This window comes from Hypanus sabinus, chromosome 3, assembly GCF_030144855.1.
Source record: "Hypanus sabinus isolate sHypSab1 chromosome 3, sHypSab1.hap1, whole genome shotgun sequence".
Classification (NCBI taxonomy): domain Eukaryota; kingdom Metazoa; phylum Chordata; class Chondrichthyes; order Myliobatiformes; family Dasyatidae; genus Hypanus; species Hypanus sabinus.
The window spans coordinates 92,550,507-92,570,016 of NC_082708.1; the positions used below are offsets into that span (position 1 = coordinate 92,550,507).

The following is a 19,510-nucleotide window of genomic DNA, read 5'->3' on the forward strand; positions in this document are numbered from 1 at the left end:
GTGAGCCTATTGGGGTCATCTACCATATCCAGTGCCCCCAATGTGGCCTCCTGTATATCGGTGAGATCTGTCATAGATTGAGGGACTGCTTTGCCGAGCACCTATGCTCCATCTGCCAGAAAAAGCATAATTTCCCATTGGCCACCCATTTCAATTCTACTTCCCATTCCCATCTGACATGTCAGTCTATGGCCACCTCTACCACCATGACAAGGCCATATTCAGGTTGGAGGAGCAACACCTTATATTCTGCTTGGGTAGCCTCCAACCTGATGCATGAACCATCAATTTCTTGAAATTTCAGTAATTGCCCCACTTAACAAGTATGCCTTTGTCAGAAAACAACCTGGCAAATCCACAATTGCCAGATCCTTTCTAATTCCATCAAAATTGGCCTTTCTCCAGTTCAGAATCTCAACCCATGCACCAGACCTATCTTTTTTGTATATTTACCTTGAAACTAATGGCATTGTGATCACTGAATGCGAAGTGTTCTCCTACACAAACTTTAGTCATCTGCCCTGTCTCATTCCCTATTAGCAGACCAAATATCACACACTCACTTGTTGGAACTTCTAGGTACTGAGGAAGGAAACTTTCCAGAACATATTTGACAAACTATCCCATCTAGTCCTTTTACAATTTGGGAGTCCCCGTCACTTGCTGTGAGCTAGTTTTTATTTATAGAGTGCATCAACATTTTCAAGAAATTTTGTCCATTTTAAAGTGTTCACAAGAAGGAAACTATTGTATGAAACCTTTTTGGGATTTAGTCACAGTCCAGTCAACAAACTGTCCACTAAGGATGAATTATTGATCTCTGTTGTGCCAATCAGAGCGGTGTTAAGATAAAAACAGACAAATTGGACAATTAGTGTACTTCATCAATTGATTTGATCAAAGTGCTTTTAAGTAGGGTTAAGATATCTAGAAAACGAGAAATATTATTGTCAGGAAATTGGATGAATAAATGGAAATAAAATTCTTAATCGCTGAATGTCATTTTAGTTTTCGTAGTCTCAATTACACACAATAACATAATCTGTTGCCCTCTCTAGTCCAGCCTTTTAGTGCAAAGTATCAGAAGAGTTTAAAAGATCAACTTGTGACAATGTGCCGGAATACTAAGGGTGGCCTTGCAGAAAATACTGTGTGGATTTCATCGGAAGCAAGACGGAAGTATGAACATGAACAGCAGAATGCAAGCAGGACTGTTGCTTGTAATTACAAGTCAACACGGTATAGCAACCATTTGGAGAATATAACCTGCCTAATAAACCATCCACCAACTTTTACACCTCTGGAACTATTCATAAGATGTGAGTATTTTTTAATATTTCCTATTACTGCGTATGATTTGGAAATGCAATCTGAATACTCCTCAATATTCAGAGTCTAGACCAGGGGTGGGCAAACTTTTTGACTTGTGGGCCACAAAGGGTTCTAAAATTTGACAGGACCAGGAGCAGATGTATGGAGTGTTTTGGTAATTTTCTCATAAGAGAAAATAAAATATCATGGGATATGTAGAAAACATGTGCTTTAATTTCAATTGAAAATGAACAAATGCATTACAACAAAATATCTGTCTTTGAAGTCCCATGGTATTTAGCTATTTATTGAAATTACTTTTAAAACACTGTAAATTAAATGAATAAAATACAGCTTTTTTTAATAGTAACAGTTATTATTTTAAAGCACTGAAAATTCTGTTATCCTTCAAGATATTATCATCATCACTCTCCTCCTGACTGTCTTTATTTCAAAAACGGTAGGAGATGCAGGTCTACTTGTCCTGCTCCTTCTTATTCAATTGTCCCCTGTGCCAAAACTCAACAATGACCAGCACAAAGACAGAACAATGACAGCGCGCCAGTATGCGGAGCGCGTTATTTGATCTGGAGCGCATTTTTTATTTTGAGAATGTACGTGCACCTGCGCACTACTCATGTCCACCACTTAACAGAAATGATATGTAACATGTAAGGCTTATTGAAAAAAATATTTTCAAATGCATTTTTTACATAACACAACGAAGAAACTTATTTTTAATTTCAGTGGGAACAGTGTTGTTGGTCTCCCTTTTTAGCCAGCGCATCAAAGTCTGGATTTAGTTTTGTTGTGGCGATTCTCAGGATGGATCTGAGGTGTTGGTCAGTTAACTTGGCTGGCTGTGGATCTGTGGCTGGCTTTGTTGATGTTCATGACGCTGAATGCCTGTTCACACAAATAGGTCGAGCCGAACAAAGAGTAAAGCGCAAATGTGGAGTAATACGCTGCACCTCAACAAAGGTCAATGTATATAGAGTGCGTCATCTATGGGGAAAACGCCAGAATTGCGGGGAAAAAACATTAACAAGGTTTATTAATATAATTTCATCAAGTTCTGCGGGCCAGATTAAAAAGCTTAAAAAGCATATGGCCCGCGGGCCGTAGTTTGCCCATGCCTGGTCTAGATGACACCTACATCATTTATTATTGTGTTGTAAATTGTCCTCTACTGTGCCTATTGTCTTGTTTATTAATTATTGTACTGCCCTGTACTGTTTTGTGCACTTTATGTAGTCCTGTGCAGGTCTGTAGTCAAGTGCAGTTTTTATGTTGTTTTACATAGTTTAGTGTAGCCTTATGCTGTCTCACATAGTCTAGTGTAGTTTTGTGTTGTTTCATGTAGCACCAGGGTCCTGGAGGAACAGTTGTTTTCATTTTTCCTGTGTACGGTACCAGCAGTTTCTGATTGAAATGACAATAAACTTGATTTCACTTGACTTGACTTAAAGTTATACAGTGCAGAACAATACAGCTCAGAACCTTGGTCCACTATGTTTATGCTGAACACAATGCCAATTTAAACTAATCCTATCTGCCTGCCGGTGGTACTTATCATTTGATTTCCTTCCTGTTCTTGTATCTGTCTAAATACCTCTTAAATATTGCTATTGTATCTCCATCCACAATTCCCCTTGGCAATGTAATCCATCTTTGTCTAGCCTTTCCTTATGCTTAATCAAGATTTACTTGCATTTGGAAAAATGCAGAGACTAATTGAGGATAGTCAGCATGGTTTTGTGCATGGGAAGTCCTGTCACATAATTTTAGACCATAAAACCATAAGACATGGGAGCAGAGTTAGGCCAGCCAGCCTATCAAGTCTGTTCTGCCATTTCATCATGGCTCTTCTTTCACCACAGTCTGTTGAGGAAGTTTGGTATGGACCACCAAATCCTAAGAACTTTCTACAGGGCACAATTAAGAGCATTCTCACTGGATGCATCATTGCCTGGTATGGGAACTGTACCTCACTTAATTGCAGGATTCTGCAGAGAGTGGTACAGACAGCCCAGCGCGTCTGTAGTTGTGAACTTCCAATGATTCAGGAGTTTTACAAAGACAGGTGTGAGAAAAGGTGTGAGGCTCCAAAGATCATTGGGAACCCAAGTCACCCCAACCACAATCTGTTCCAGCTACTACCATCTGCAAAATGGTACCGCAGCGTGAAAGCCAGGACTAACAGGCTCCAGGAAAGCTTCTTCCACCAGGCCATCAGACTGATTAACTCAAGCTGATTTGAGTGTATTTCTATGTTACATTGACTGTTCTATTTATTATTAATTATTATAAATTACTATGATTGCATATTGCACATTTAGACAGAGACATAACATAAAGATTTTTACTCCTGATGTATGTGAAGGATGTAAGAAATAAAGTCAATTCAAACCTGGATCCCACTCAACCCTATACACCTGCCTTATCCTTTGATGCCCTGACCAATCAGGACACTATCAACTTCCACTTTAAATATACCCATGGGCTTGGTCTCCACCACAGAATTTTATGAAATTTTTTGAGGAGATGAAGATGATTGTAAGTAGGGAAATGGGTATGTTCTATATGGAGTTCAGTAAATTTAGTAAATATTTACAAATAATAAGTCATGTGGGATCCCCACAGTGAGTTGGTTAATTGAATTCCAATTGGCATAGAAGATAGCAGATAACATGTAGCGATAGAGAACTGTTTTTCTCATTGGAGGTCTGTAGTGTGTTCCACCAGGATCATTGCTGGGATCTTTGATCTAAACAACATCCTGAGGTACCTCCCATTAACCTCTCCAAAGCCTCCACTTTCTTCTGATAGTGTGCCATTCAGAACTGTCACAATACTCCGAATATTTTATACAGCTGTAATATTCAATTTAAAAAATTCTGAGATAGGCACATGACTGCAGAGAATGGAGGGATCTAGACATTGTGTAGGCTGTAGAGATTAGTTTAGTTTGTTGTTTCATTAGTTTGCCACAATATCATGGGTCAAAGATTTTTTTCTAGCTATATGACATTGTGAATTTTGTAGTCAATGTCTCAATTTATAAAATAAGCATATTATACATCTTTACCGCCCTGTCCAATCATGTTGCCATGTTCAGAAATGGACTAATTTGCACTCCAGGATTTCAACGTCTCCCAAGGGCTCTGCTGTTTATTGTACACTTCCCTTTTGCATTTGACCTCCCAAAGTGCATCTCCTGACACTTGTGGATTAAACTCCCTCTGCCATTTCTTCACACAAATTTCCAACTCATTTATATCCCACAGTATCCTTTGATATCGTCAATGTCCACAATGCTTTCTCAAATGTGAGCAAATCCTATCCTTAGATATCCTTTCCAATAATATCTTTCCTATGGATGTAAGTCTCATCAGCCTGCCATTTCCTGTAGCCCTTAAACAAAGGTATAACATGGACTATTCTCCATTAACCTGGGACCTCAAATGTAGCTAAAGAGAATCCTGTGAAATGCTCAGGCAAGCTTCTGATTTGGCTTTGTCAGTACTCTGGGGTAGTTCCAATAGGCCCTGGAAAAACACTGTTTTTCAAGACACCTATTGTTGTCTCCTCCTTAATATCAATATACCCTAGAATATCAGTATATCTATCATTGATCTCTGTCATGTATAACAGTGCAAGGTACTCATTTTGATCTCACCCTCTTCCCCTCTTCCTCGGGATCTACACATTAATTACTTCCTTTGTTCATGAGTAATAACCACTTCCTTATCAACACTTCTACTCTTAATAAATCATCTGAGTATTTTCTTTAATCTACCCTGTTACGTACTCATGACACATGACTGTGGTTGAAGCTATACTGGACTTGAGGTAATGGTTTTGTGATGGTGGAGTGATGTCATTTTCCCGCCAGTAGAGGTCATGTGACAGGTTTTTTTTACAGGGTATAAAAGGAGGACCCCTCCCTGTGAGGAGGGGCAGTTCGTGGCTGGATTTGCCATGTTGACTTCATGCCACTGCGTGATTTAATGTGATGATGCAGTTTAGTTGAAAGATGAAGTTTTATCTAATGCCTAAAGTTTAAAAGGTCATTGCCAGCAGTTTCTTCACAATACTGCTAGTTGAGAATCAGTGGAGAGTGAAGATCGGAGTTCGGGAGTTAAAGATCGAGGAGAATCGATTTCGACGGTGAAACAGGTTCGACCTTGTTTGATCCTTATTCGGAAGGAATTCGTTGACTGTTCTTGTGTTAATCTCTGTGAAATAGCAGAAAGGATTGAAGACAGTGTTGTAAAGGAAAGGTCAGTGCCTTTAAGCTGTTTCGTTTCGTAAATTCTTCATGGGAAAAAGTTTGATTTGGGAACCGAAGCAACACGACGTGAAAGAGAATTTAAATCATCTTAAAAAGCCTCTCCCTTAAATGGACTGTGAGCATTTTGAACTTTTGGCAATACTACTTTGAAGAACTGTTTAAGCTTCATTGCTTTAAGAACTGTTTGAGCTGCCGCACAGCAGCTGATTTCCGGTTACGTTAGTGGTTTGTTTACTTTTGGGGGGTTTGTTTTCAGTGTTTAATAAACGAGTTATTTGTTATAAAAACCCTTGCCTAGCTCATATATTTATTGTTGCCTGAATCCGTAACAACCCACAAAGAGCATTTTCTAGCCCCTTAATGCATCTATTTCTTTGTTCAAGTTCATTCCTGCATGCTTTATATTCCTCAAAAACCCTGTCTGATTTCAGCTTTCTAATCTTTACATGCATATGCTTCCTTTTCCTTTATGACTGACTTTACAATATGTTTTGTATCCAAGGCTCCTGAACTTTGCCACCCTGCCATCTTATCTTTCATCCTCACAGGAATATGCTGGTCGAGTACACTAACCAACTAGTTCTATAATAGGCTCCCAAATGTCTTTATTTATCCCCAGAAAGCCACTTTCAGTCAACTTCTGCATTTTCTGATGCAAGTAGCCCAGGAACAGTTACTACCCGTCAACCATCTAGCTTTTGAACCAAAGGGGACTTCACTCACTGAATGCTGAACTGTTCCCACAACCTATGGACTTATTTATTTGTTATTATTATTGTTTTTTTTTCTCTTTTTGTATTTGCTCCATTTGTTGTTGATTGCACATTGGTTATTTGTCCTTCTTGTTATTTACCTTTTTCATTGATTCTCTTGTGCATATTTTTGTATTTACTGTGAATACCGAGAAGAAAAGAAATCTCAGGGTGGTAAATGGTGAAATATATGCAATACTTTGATAATAAATTTTCTTCAAAGTTTTGACCTTTGAAATTTGATGGAAGGCTGAGTGGAGAGCCAGTGAGATTGCATCCATTGTTGACCTGTTGTGATAATAGGCAAAGTGAAATGGGTCCAGGTCCTTGCTTATGCTGGCATTGATTCTGGCCATGGCCAACCTCTCAGGGCACTTTCGCACAACAGATGTGAGTGTGAGGTGGGCTTGGAGATTTCCTGAACTACCTGATGGCTTCCAGTTTGGTTGGTACTCACACCTATGTCCTCTCTTTTTACACATGTTTAAAGTATAATCCAATCACATTGCTAAAATTGTTAGTCTAATGGATGTGCTGCTAAAGCTTCTACAACCAGAGACACTTTCTCTGCATGTCATTTTCTGGAATACTGAAAGCATCTGTGATCTTCTATGGAGTGCAGAATATGCCTTCCCCTCAGCCAAGATGTTCAGCTATTCATCACCCTCTTAGTAACCTATTAACTAGAAAAGTGTCAGTAAAGACACATCATTTAACTGTCTGGTTTGTACTAACATCACCACATTGAACCAAAAGCTGGATTAGAGTTTCTCTCACAGACCCACGTCTCCCTCCCTGAAGCCTGTTTAGACACCAGATCATGCCATTGATCTCCACTGGTCATTGAAGGCCATTGCACTCAGTACTGCAGTGCACAAACCAGAGATGGTTTGTTTAGGGAGCAGACTGTATTAATGAATAAACCGTTTCTTCCACAGATCCTTTCGGAATCAGAATTAAAAGCAACAGTCATGGTGTTAAGGGGAGAAAAAACAGTGAGGGTATCATTCAGGTTGAAATAACAGGCTCTGTGGAGAAAGTTGACTTCAGCTGTTCAAAGTAAGTGGAATTGGTTTCCTGAAGTATTTGGGAAATTACAATTTAGTTCTATTCCAAAAGTTATTTCAACAAAAGCTAACATTTCATATGGACTGAAACATGCTTGTAAATTGAAGATAAATGAATGACAGTGAGCTCAATGTGAACACAAATATCAAGACTAATACTTGCAAATACAACACCTCAAGTGGCCATAAGTAACGTGTTGAAAGCCATGGAAGCAGGACTGATGAAGGGTCTCGGCCCAAAATGTTGACTGTACTTCTTCCTATAGATGCAGCCTGGCCTTCTGTGTTCCACTAGCGTTTTGTAAGTGTTGCTTGAATTTCAGTATCTGCAGATTTCCTTGTGTCAGCATGATCTCTTTGCTTTTATATTCTATTCCCTTGAAAGAAATGGCAACATTGCAATTGCCTTCTTTACCACAAACTCAACCTGCGAATTCACCTTCTGGGAAACTTGCATGAGAATTCATATTACAACCTCACCAACATCAATATCAACCCTCTGCTCCCTTTTACTCTTTATATAACTGAAAAAAAACTCTTAATATCCTGCTTTATATTTCATCTTTTCCCTTCTTATAACTTTTATAGTTGCTGATTGTTGGATCTTTAAAGCTTCCCAATCATCCAACTTCCCATTCACTTTTGCTACCTTATATTTCCTTTCCTTGGCTTTTATGCAGTTCTTAACTTCCCTTGTCAGCTACGGTTGCCTACCCCAGCCATTTGAGAAAATCTTCTTCTGTGGAACACATCTATCTTGTTAACTGTTCACAAGAACAGTTGTTCACATCTATCTCGTGAACTGTTCACAGAAACGTCAGCCACCTCTGTCTGCTGTCACCCTTGCCAGTATCCTCCACAAATCCACCTGGGCAAGCTGCTCTCTCATGCCTCCGTAATTCCCTTTATTCCACTGCAATACTGATAAATGTGACTTATGCTTCTCCCTCTTAAATTGTAGGATGAATTATGATCACTGTCTCCTGAAGGTTCCTTTACGTTAAGCTCCCTAATAAGATCTGGGTTATGACACAACACCCTGTCCAAGATAACCTTTCCCCAAGTAGGCTCAAGGACAAGCTGCTCTAAAAAGCCATCTTGTAGGCATTCAACAAGTTGCCCCTGTTGCAATTTGACACCAACTTGTTTTTCCCAATTCCCTTGCATATTGAAATACCCCATTACAATTGTGACATTACCCTTATTATATGCCTTTTCCAGCTCTCTTTGCAATCTCAACATCTTGGCTACTATTTGCAGGCCTATATATGTTTCCCATAATTTTTTTTTACCCTTGTAGTCTCTTCACTCACAAATATTCGACATTCTCTGATCCAATGTCATCTTTTTCTAAAGAATTAATTCCATCTCTTACCAACTGAACCACACCACTGCCTGTGCCTTCCTTCCTGTCCTTTCAATACAAAGTATATCCTTTGACGTTAAGATCCCAATGATGACCTTCTTTCAGCCACAACTCAGTGAGGCCCACAACGTCATATCAACTAATCTCTAATTGCGCCACAATTTCATCCACCTTATTCCGAATGTAACGCTCATTTAAATGTAGTACCTTCAGTCCTGCATTCTTTGCCCTTTTGAATTTTGCCTCTGTGGTACAATTTAGCTCTTTGCTCTGTCTGCATTTGCACCCAATCATTGGCTTGTCCTTACTTACATTCATACTACAGCCACCATCTATTTGTAAACCTGCTGGCTCATCCTCAGCTCTATCATACTGGTTCCCATCCCCCTGCCATGTTAGTTTAAACTACTCCCAACAGCTCTGGTAAACCTGCCTGCAAAAATATTGATCCCCCTCAGATTCAAGTGCAACCCATCGCTTTTGTACAGGTCCCAATTATCCAGAAATCTGAATCCCTGCCCCCTGCTCCAATTCTTCAGCCACACATTTATCTGCCACCTCATTCTATTCTTATCTGCACTGTCACATAGCACAAGCAGCAGTCCCAAGATTACTGCCCTTGAGGGATCTTGATCAGTTAGACAAGTGAGCAATAGATTTCAATGCTGATACTTTTTGGAGAGTCAAACCAGTTAAGGATCTATGCTATGAATGATGAGGCACTGGGGGGGAGGAGGTAAGTGTAAGTGTAATGAAACAGAAGGACTTAAGATACAATTGCATTGTCCATTGAAAGAAGTGCCACAGGTAGGCAGTATAGTGAAAATGTTTAGCACGTTGGCCTTTGTCAATCTGGGTATTTAGTATAGGAGTTGGGACGTTATATTGTTGTTGTAGAATACATCGCTGAGATTGAACTTGGAGAACTGTATGCAGTTTTGGTCACCTGTTATATGAAAGATGTGGTTAACTAGAGTCAAAGTAGAAGTAAATTTATTACCAATGTTCATATATGGCACCATATACTACCTTAAGATTTATTTTCTGGCAGGCACTTACTGGAAAATAAAGAATTATAAAAGAATTTATGAAAAACTATTCATAAATAAAGACTGGCAAACATCCAATGTGTAAAGGAAGAAAATATATGTAAATAACATCTGATATAAATGGTAGTACTGCAATCCCTGGAGTGGAGAATGATGTTCTCTGTAGGGCATGTCCATTAATGGGTCCTCTGATGTCTGTAGAGCCGATTCAGGATCCATGTATCCTGCTGTAATGTGATACGAGTAAGTAGTGGGTATGCATAGAGTCTGGGCCTTTTGTTTGTTCATTCTCCTCTTTTGCAGCTGCTACTTGTTCTCTCTGGCATAGCAGAAATCGCTCTAATGTAGCATGGCTCCCTCTTGAACAGATTTCTACCGACTGTATCTATTGACTGCAATATCATCCCAGTTTTTAAACGTAATGTTGAATTTCTTCCGATGGATTTTGATGTTATCTGTGAAACTTTTTTTTGCCCACCAGGGGCTCACTGAACTTCCTTCAATTGGGGATAAAGGATCTATTTTGGGAGACGTGAGTTGGGCATCAGAATGACTTGACCTATCATTGGAGTTGGTATTGCCTTATCATAGTGGAGAAGCTGTTCATGTGACTAGTGCAGTTGTGCAGAGATCCGTACTGAGACCTTTGCAGCTTGTGATATATATAAATGACCAGAATTCAATTGTAGATGTATAAGTTAGTAAGGGAACTGACAATGTAAAGATTGCTAGCCTTGTGATTAATGCCGAAGATTTCCAAAGGATAAAATGGGATACAGATCAGTTATAGAAGGTAGAGCAGTAGGTGCAGTGTATATGGATTTCAGCAAAACACTTGAAAGGTACCCCATGCAAGGCTTATTGAGAAAGTAAGGAGGTATGGGATCCAAGTAGACCTTGTTTTGTGGATCCAGAATTGGCTTGCCCACAGAAGGCAAGTGGTTGCAAATGGGTCATATTCTGCATGGAGGTCAGTGACCAGTGGTGTGCCTCAGCGACCTGTTCTGGGACCCCTTCTCTTTGTGATTTTTATATATGACCTTGATTAGTAAATTTGCTGATGACACAAAGGTTGGGGGTGTTGTGGATAGTGTGGAGGGCTGTCAGAGGTTACAACAGGAATAGGATGCAAAACTGGGCTGAGAAGCGGCAGATGGAGTTCAACCCAGATAAGTGTGAAGTGGTTCATTTTGGTAGGTCAAATATGATGGCAGAATATAGTATTAACGGTAAGACTCTTGGCAGTGCGAAGGATCAGAGGGATCTTGGGGTCGGAGTCTGTAGGACACTCAAAGCTGCTGCGTAGGATGACTGTGATTAAGAAGGCATACGGTGCATTGGCCTTTATCAACCACGCAATTGAGTTTAAGAGCCGAGAAGTAATGTTACAGCTTTATAGGACACTGGTCAGACCCCACTTGGAGTACTGTACTCAGTTCTGGTCACCTCTCTATAGGATATGGAAACTATAGAAATGGGGCAGAGGAGATTTACAAGGATGTTGCCTAGATTGGGGAGCATGCCCTATGAGAATAGGTTGAGTGAACAAAGAACAATACAGCACAGTACAGGCCATTCGGCCCACAATGTTGTGCAGACCCTTAAACCCTGCCCCCCCCATATAACCCTCCACCTTAAATTCCTCCATATACCTGTCTAGTAGTCTCTTAAACTTCACTAGTGTATCTGCCTCCACCACTGACTCAGGCAGTGCATTCCAAGCACCAACCACTCTCTGAGTAAAAAACCTTCCTCTAATATCCCCCTTGAATTTTCTTCCCCTTACCTTAAAGCCATGTCCTCTTGAATTGAGCAGTGGTGCCCTGGTGAAGAGGTGTTGGCTGTCCACTCTATCTATTCCTCTTAATATCTTGTATGCCTCTTTCATGTCTTTTCTCATCCTCCTTCTCCCTAAAGAGTAAAGCTCAAGCTCCCTTAATCTCTGATCATAATGCATACTCTCTAAACCAGGCAGTATCCTGGTAAATCTCCCCTATATCCTTTCCAGTGCTTCCACATCCTTCCTATAGTGAGGTGACTAGAACTGGACACAATACTCCAAGTGTGGCCTTAACTACTCTATCTACCTATGAGGCAACTTTCAGGGATCTGTGGACATGTACCCCCAGATCTCTCTGCTCCTCCACACTACCAAGTATCCAGCCATTTACTTTGTACTCTGCCTTGGAGTTTGTCCTTCTAAAGTGTACCACCTCACACTTCTCTGGGTTAAACTCCATCTGCCACTTCTCAGCCCACTTCTGCATCCTATCAATGTCTCTCTGCAATCTTCGACAATCCTCAACACTATCCACATCACCACCAACCTTTGAGTCATCTGCAAACTTGCCAACCCACCCTTCTACCCCCACACATAAAAATCACAAGGTCCCAGAACCGATCCTTGTGGGACACCACTAGTCACAACCTTCCAATCTGAATGTACTCCCTCCACCATGACCCTCTGTTTTCTGCAGGCAAGCCAATTCTGAATCCACCTGGCCAAACTTCCCTGGATCCCATGCCTTCTGACTTTCTGAATAAGCCTACCGTGTGGGACCTTGTCAAATGCCTTACTAAAATCCATGTAAATCACATCCACCGCACTACCCTCATCTATATGCCTGGTTACCTCCTCAAATGACTATATCAGGCTTGTTAGACACGATCCAAAGCCACGCTGACCCTGATTAGACCATGATTCACTGAATGCCTATAGATTCCATCTCTACTACCTTTTCTGAACAAGGGGACAACATTTGCAACCCTCCATTCCTCCAGTACCATTCCCATGGACAACGAGGACATAAAGACCCCAGCCAGAGGCTCAGCAATCTCTTCCCTCACCTCGTGGAGCAGCCTGGGGAATATTCTGTCAGGCCCCGGGGACTTATCCGTCCTAATTATTTTAACAACTCCAACACCTTCTCTCCCTTAATATCAACATGCTCCAGAACATAAACCTCACTCATATTGTCCTCACCATCATCGTTTCCTCTCATTAATGAATACCGAAGAGAAGTATTCATTGCGGACCTAACTCACTTCCACAGCCCCCAGACACATCTTCCCACCTTTATCTCTAATTGGTCCTATCTTCACTTCTGTCAACCTTTTGTTCTTCACATAACTGAAGAATGCCTTCGAGTTTTACTTTACCCTACTTGCCAAGGCCTTCTCATGCCCCCTTCTTGCTCTCCTCAGCCCCTTCTTAAGCTCCTTTCTTGTTACCCTATATTCCTCAATAGACTCATCTGATCCTTGCTTCCTAAACCTCATGTATGCTGCCTTCTTCCATCTGACTAGATTCTCCACCTCACTTGTCACCCATGGTTCCTTCACCCTATCATTCTTTATCTTCCTTACCGGCACAAATTTATCCCTAACATCCTGCAAGAGATCCTTAAACATCGACCACATGTCCATAGTATATTTCTCTGCAAAAACATCATCCCAATTCACACCTGCAAGTTCTAGCCTTATAGCCTCACAATTTGCCCTTCCCCAATTAAAAATTTTCCTGCAACAACACACACAAAATGCTGGTGGAACACAGCAGGCCAGGCAGCATCTATAGGAGAAGCACTGTCGACGTCTTGGCCCGAAACATCAACAGTTTGAATTTCCAGCATCTGCAGATTTCCTCGTATTTGCCCTAAAAATTTTCCTGTCCTCTCTGATTCTGTCCTTTTCCATGATAACGTTAAAGGCCATTGTCCCCCAGATGCTCACCCACTGAGAGATCTGTGACCTGACCCGGTTCGTTACCTAATACTAGATCTAGTATGGCATTCCCCCAGTCGGTCTGTCAACATACTGTGACAGGAATCCGTCCTGGACACACTTGACAAACTCTGCCCCATCTAAAATATTGGAACTAATCAGGTGCCAATCAATATTAGGAACTCAGCCTTTTCTCCTTGGAGCGACAGAGGATGAGAGGACCTGATAGAGGTGTATAAAATGATGAGACGCATTGTTCTTGTGGATAGTCATTGGTTTTTTTCCCAGGGCTGAAATGGATACAATAGGGTCTTTTAAGAGACTCCTGGATAGGTACATGAGCTTAAAAAATAGAGGGCTATGGGTAACCCTAGGTAGTTTCTAAATAAGTACATGTTCCGCAGGGCATAATGGGCCGAAGGGCCTGTATTGTGCTCTAGATTTACTATGTTTCTATGTTTCTACATGAGGCAAGAAATGGTAGATAGACTTTAATCCAGCTAAGCATGAGATTTTTCACTTTGGGAGATCAACTGTGAAAGGATATTGAACTGCTTATGTCAAGACCCTTATTAGTGTTGATGTATGGATTGATCATGGGCTCTAGGTCTCTAACTCCTTGAAAGTGGTCGCACAAGTTGACAGGGTGGTAAAGAAGGCATATGGCATGCTTGCCTTTATTAGTTAAGGCACTGAGTTTAAGAGTCAGGAAATTAAGTTGCATGTTTATAAATCTCTAGTTAAGTTGCATCTTGAGCATTGCTCATTCTGCTCATCTGCTCATTTTGGTAGGAATAATCCAAATAGGACATACATGGTAAATGGCAGGGCATTGAAGAATGCAGTAGAACAGAGTGATCTAGGAATAATGGTGCATAGTTCCCTGAAGGTGGAATCTCATGTGATAGGGTGGTGAAGAAAGCTTTTGGTATGCTGGCCTTTATAAATCAGAGCATTGAGTATAGGAGTTGGGATGTAATGTTAAAATTGTACACAGCATTGGTAAGGCCAAATTTGGAGTATTGTGTACAGTTTCTGGTCACCGAATTATAGGAAAGATGTCAACAAAATAGAGAGAGTACAGAGAAGATTTACTAGAATGTTACCTGGGTTTCAGCAGCTAAGTTACAGGGAAAGACTGAACAAGTTAGGTATTTATTCTTTGAAGCATAGAAGGTTGAGGGGGGAATTGATAGAGGTATTTAAGATTATGAGGGGGATAGATAGAGTTGACGTGGATAGGCTTTTTCCATTGAGAATAGGGGAGATTCAAGCAAGAGGACATGAGTTGAGACTTAGTGGGCAAAAGTTTAAGGGTAACATGAGGGGGAACTTCTTTACCCAGAAAGTGGTAGCTGTGTGGAATGAGCTTCCAGTAGAAGTGGTAGAGGCAGGTTCGGTATTGTCATTTAAAGCAAAATTGGATAGGTATATGGACAGGAAAGGAATGGAGGGTTAAGGGCTGAGTACAGGTCAGTGGGATTAGGTGAGAGTAAGCATTTGGCATGGACTAGAAGGGCCGAGATGGCCTGTTCCTGTGCTGTAATTGTTATATGGTTATTATATCACAATAGGAAGGATGGGAGTCTTTGGAGAGGATGAAGAAGAAAGGAGAGGTAGGACGAGGGGCTTGTACTATAACGAGAGGTAGGACTGGGGGGCTTGTACTTTAAGGAGAGGTAGGGCAACCTTGATTTGTTTTCTCTCAAGTGGCAGAGGCTGAGGGTAAACCTGACAGAGGTTTATACAATAATGAGAAGCATACTGTAATTCAGCATCTAACTCTAGATCCTGGAAGTCAACATCTTCCTCTGCAACCTCAGCCATGATTATCCTAAATACTGTTGCTCCAAAAGGCTATGTCCTTAGCCCCCTACTCTACAGTACTCAGAACTTCATTGTCAGAATCCACCCTAGCTCCATCTATAAGTTTGTAGATGAAACCACCGTAATGGCTGTGCCTCAAATAATGATAAATCAGAGTGCAGGGTGGACAGAGACAACCTATTTGCATGCTGTCGTAACAAGAACCTTTCCCTTAATGTCAGTAAAGCAAAATATTTGGTCATTGACTTCAGAAGGGTGGGTGGTGCACCTGCTCTTGTCTACATTGACATTGCCGAGATTGAGAGCTCCAAGTTCCTAGGAATGGACCTGCCCTGGTCCAATCACATAGACAACATGGCCAAGGAAGCTTACCAATGCCTCTACTTTCTCGGGAATCTAAAGCAATTTGGCATGCCTTTTTCAATCATTACAAAACGTTTGTCAATGCACCCTAGAAATCATCCTAACTGGATGCTTAACTTCTCTGCATATAACTTCAAGAAACAGCAAAGACGACAACCTATTTTAAAATTTTCACTTTTCATCTTAAATCTGTGCGATTTAGAATTTGAACCCTGGGATAAAGTCACTGACTATCTACCCTGTCTATGCCCCTCATAATCTTATGTACTTCATTCAGATTAGTTCAATATTCAATACTCCAGAGAAATCAATCCAAGATTTTCCATCTTCTTTGTTTTGTTAATACTCTCCAATCCCAGTGAGCTTCATCTTCACTTTCTCTAAAGACTCCATTTCTTGGTATAATGGAGAGTACAGACTGCACATAATATTCTAACCATGGCCTAATTAAATAGCTGCTTAACTTTTACATTCAACCAGCGAAGGCAAGCATGTAGTACACCTTCTTGGTCAGCATCCAGTTGTGATGTCATTTTTAGGGAGCCATCAGCTTGTATCCCAAAATCCATCTATAGTTTTTATAGAGTAGTTGATACCGGAGGAGATGGTGGAGTCAGATATAATTACTATGCATAAGAGATGCTTAGAGATCTATTAAAAAGGTAAGGCATAGGAGCCCATGAACCTAGTGAGGGCAAATGAAATTAGTGTGGATGTGTTGTATAGATGTGATAGGCCACAGATTCTTTTTCTGTGCTGTACAGCACTGCAACTCCATGGCCCTGTTCCATAAATGACATAAATGTTTACTGTGACTCTGCAAATCCATGCTATTCCAGCAATGGCTGTGCCCTTTTCTCACTGTTACCCTCATGTAGGAGGTACAGAAGCCTGAAGACACACACTCACTGATTCAGGAACAGCTTCTTCCCTGCTGCCAATTCCTAAATGGACATTGAACCCATGACCACTACCTCACTTTTTTTATATTATTTCTGTTTTTTGCATGATTCTTAATCTATTCAATATTCTGTAATTGATTGATTTATTGACTATTATTATTTTTTTCTTATTCTATATTATGTATTGCATTGAACTGCTGCTGCTAAGTTAACAAATTTCATGTCACATGCTGATGATAATAAACTGCATTCTGATTCTGATTGTATCTAGCCCTGCAATGTGTAATCACTTGGGCCATCATACTCAACTTTTCACATAGATTTATTTCAATGCATTTATTATTAATCTATTGTTGTTTATTTCTGATAACTATTTGGAAATTTGGAACACATGTGGAATATTCTGGAATGGCCTGGAAAGGCTACCAGCTTTGACAATGCAGTGATTCAGCCTCATGGTGATCTGGTTAAGCAAGAGATGGTGTGTGTTTATCACTTTTAGTTCTGAGTCCTAAAGAATCAGAATACACATGGAAGGAAATCAAATCAGCTAATGTTACTAAGGGCTGGATAAATGGATGATGACATGTTGAAGGTGTCCACAAATAAAGATCTTTTCGGATGACTATCATTTGGTCTCCCTAGATTTGACTGACCTTTACAAACCAGAAGCAAATGCAAATAATGTACGGTTAGGTCCATGTCTTAGCTTATTAGTAAATATAATGCAATAGTCAAAACATACAGTCATAATGTCTTAAGTGTTTTGCATCATATTCTAAGAAATGTGCTTTTGCTAAATACAGTTAGAGCTATTTGACCTTTCATTTGTTTTGTTTCCTCCAAGAAAAAATGGATCCTTTCCTGAAGGTATTGAATTGATTAAAAATCACCTCATATTCAAAGGACCTATGAGAGAAAGCTACCCTGGCAAGTATGTATGTGTAGCTTCAAATCAACAGTGGAAGTTGTCAGCACAGTGGGAGATTGAGATTACTTCCGATGAAAATCACTGTATGTATTAATAAATTAATTAAGAAAATTTTATGTTGGACAGAAAAAGTGTTGGAGTACTTCTTTGAATGATCTGCTTTTATAAATCAAATTAATGCTTTATTTGTACTAATATAGTTGGAAAAATACATGCAAATATTCACAAGTTGTAGAAATGAAGTCATTAAGGTTCTACTATAGGTGGTAAATGTGACTAACCTTCTGAGGTGTATAACTCAGAATATTCATTCAAAACATGAATCTGGCATAGTACACAGCGAGTACATTTGCTGCTTCAGAGCTAGGCTCAGTCTTAATCTCTAGCACTCTCTGTAAGCGTTTGCAGATTCTCTCTGGGATTGCACAGAATTGTTCCAGTTGCTCAGGTTTCCTGCCATACCCTGATGATGTGCCATTAGTAGGTAAATAAATAATCCTGACTGTGTAGGTGAGTGATGGAACTTTGATGCCAACCTGTTTCCAGACATAGGAGATCAAAAGTAGCTCTTCTGTCCAAATTGTACATGCTGACTAAACTGCCTGCCTAAGCTAGTTACCTTTTCATGTGCTTGGCCATATCTGTTTAATATTCATATACCTGTTCAAACTTCTTTTTAACAATTTTAATTATACCTGCCTTTATTACTTACTGTGGCAACTAGCTCCATGTACCCACCAAGGTCTTGTAAAATGAGCTTGTCCCTTTAAATCTTTATTGTCTCACTTCATACCTATGCTTCTCTAGGCTCCTCTAACTTGGGGGAAATCTGTGACTATTCAATTTATCAATGAAGATCATGATTTTAATCTTATCCTCCTATGTTCCAGGAAAAATGGCACCAGCCAATCTAACCACTCCTTACAACTCAAGCTCTCTGGTCCTGGTAGCATCCTTGTGGATCATCCCAGTACACTTTCCAGATTAATGACACAAAACTGTACACATCCTCCAATCAGTCTTGGACAGCTGCCACATCATGTCACAGCTCATGCTTAATGCCAGAGCCAATGAAGACAAGTCTGTCAAATGCCTTCTTTATCCCCTTATATTTCCACTTCCAGGGAACTACGTACTTGTACCTTCCTTGTTCTACAAATCTCCGCCATTTACTGTGTAAGACCTGTCCTGTTCACCGTCACAAAATGCAGCACTTCACATTTATCAGAATTAGATTCTAGCTGAAAATCTTTAGTCCACCTCCACAGTTGATCTGGATCCTGTTGTAACCCTGGATAACTCTTTTCACTGTCCACAACACCACCAATTATGATAGCATCCACAGACTTGCTAAACATCTGCTACATTTTCATCCAGATCATTACTATAGATGACAAACAATAGGGTTCAGCACCAATCCTGTGTCCCACCACTGGTCTCAGGCCTTCAGTCTGATAAAAACCTCCTCTACAACCTTTTGACTCCCTGCACAAAATCAGTTTTGTACCAGGTTGGGTATTGTCCCTGGATCCTATGTGTTCTCACCTTCCTGCCAAGTACAGGTATACAATGCAGGACCTTGTCAAGTACCATACCAAACTCTGATGCCCTGCTCCCATCAATCTTCTTGGTTACTTCTTCAAAAAATTGAATTAAATTCATGATGTATGATTTTCCAAGCAGTAAGTCATGACAATTAACCTTAACCTGTCCTTGTCTTTCCAAAGGCAGCTAAATCCTGTATCTCAGATCCCCTCCAATGACTTCCTCGCCGTGATAGAAGGCTCAGCAGCCTATAGTTCACTGTCAGGTTCTTGCACCCTTCTTAAATACAGGCTTAACATTCGCCACTCTCCAGTCTAATGGCACCCCACTCATGACTAAATGATGAACCAAAAATCTCTGCCAAGCACTTTTCTTTTTTC

General features: G+C 40.4%; 1 protein-coding gene across 2 annotated transcripts in view; it reads left to right on the forward strand.

The window, feature by feature from the left end:
- LOC132391503 (nectin-1-like) overlaps positions 1-19,510 on the forward strand; it is an 85,037-nt gene that overhangs the window by 26,726 nt on the left and 38,801 nt on the right. For both annotated transcript variants that reach the window (XM_059964782.1, XM_059964781.1), the window contains exons 3-5: positions 1,059-1,319; positions 7,296-7,416; positions 17,502-17,668. In XM_059964782.1, the coding sequence (XP_059820765.1) occupies positions 1,059-1,319; positions 7,296-7,416; positions 17,502-17,668 (549 nt within the window). The remainder of the gene's footprint in view (positions 1-1,058; positions 1,320-7,295; positions 7,417-17,501; positions 17,669-19,510) is intronic.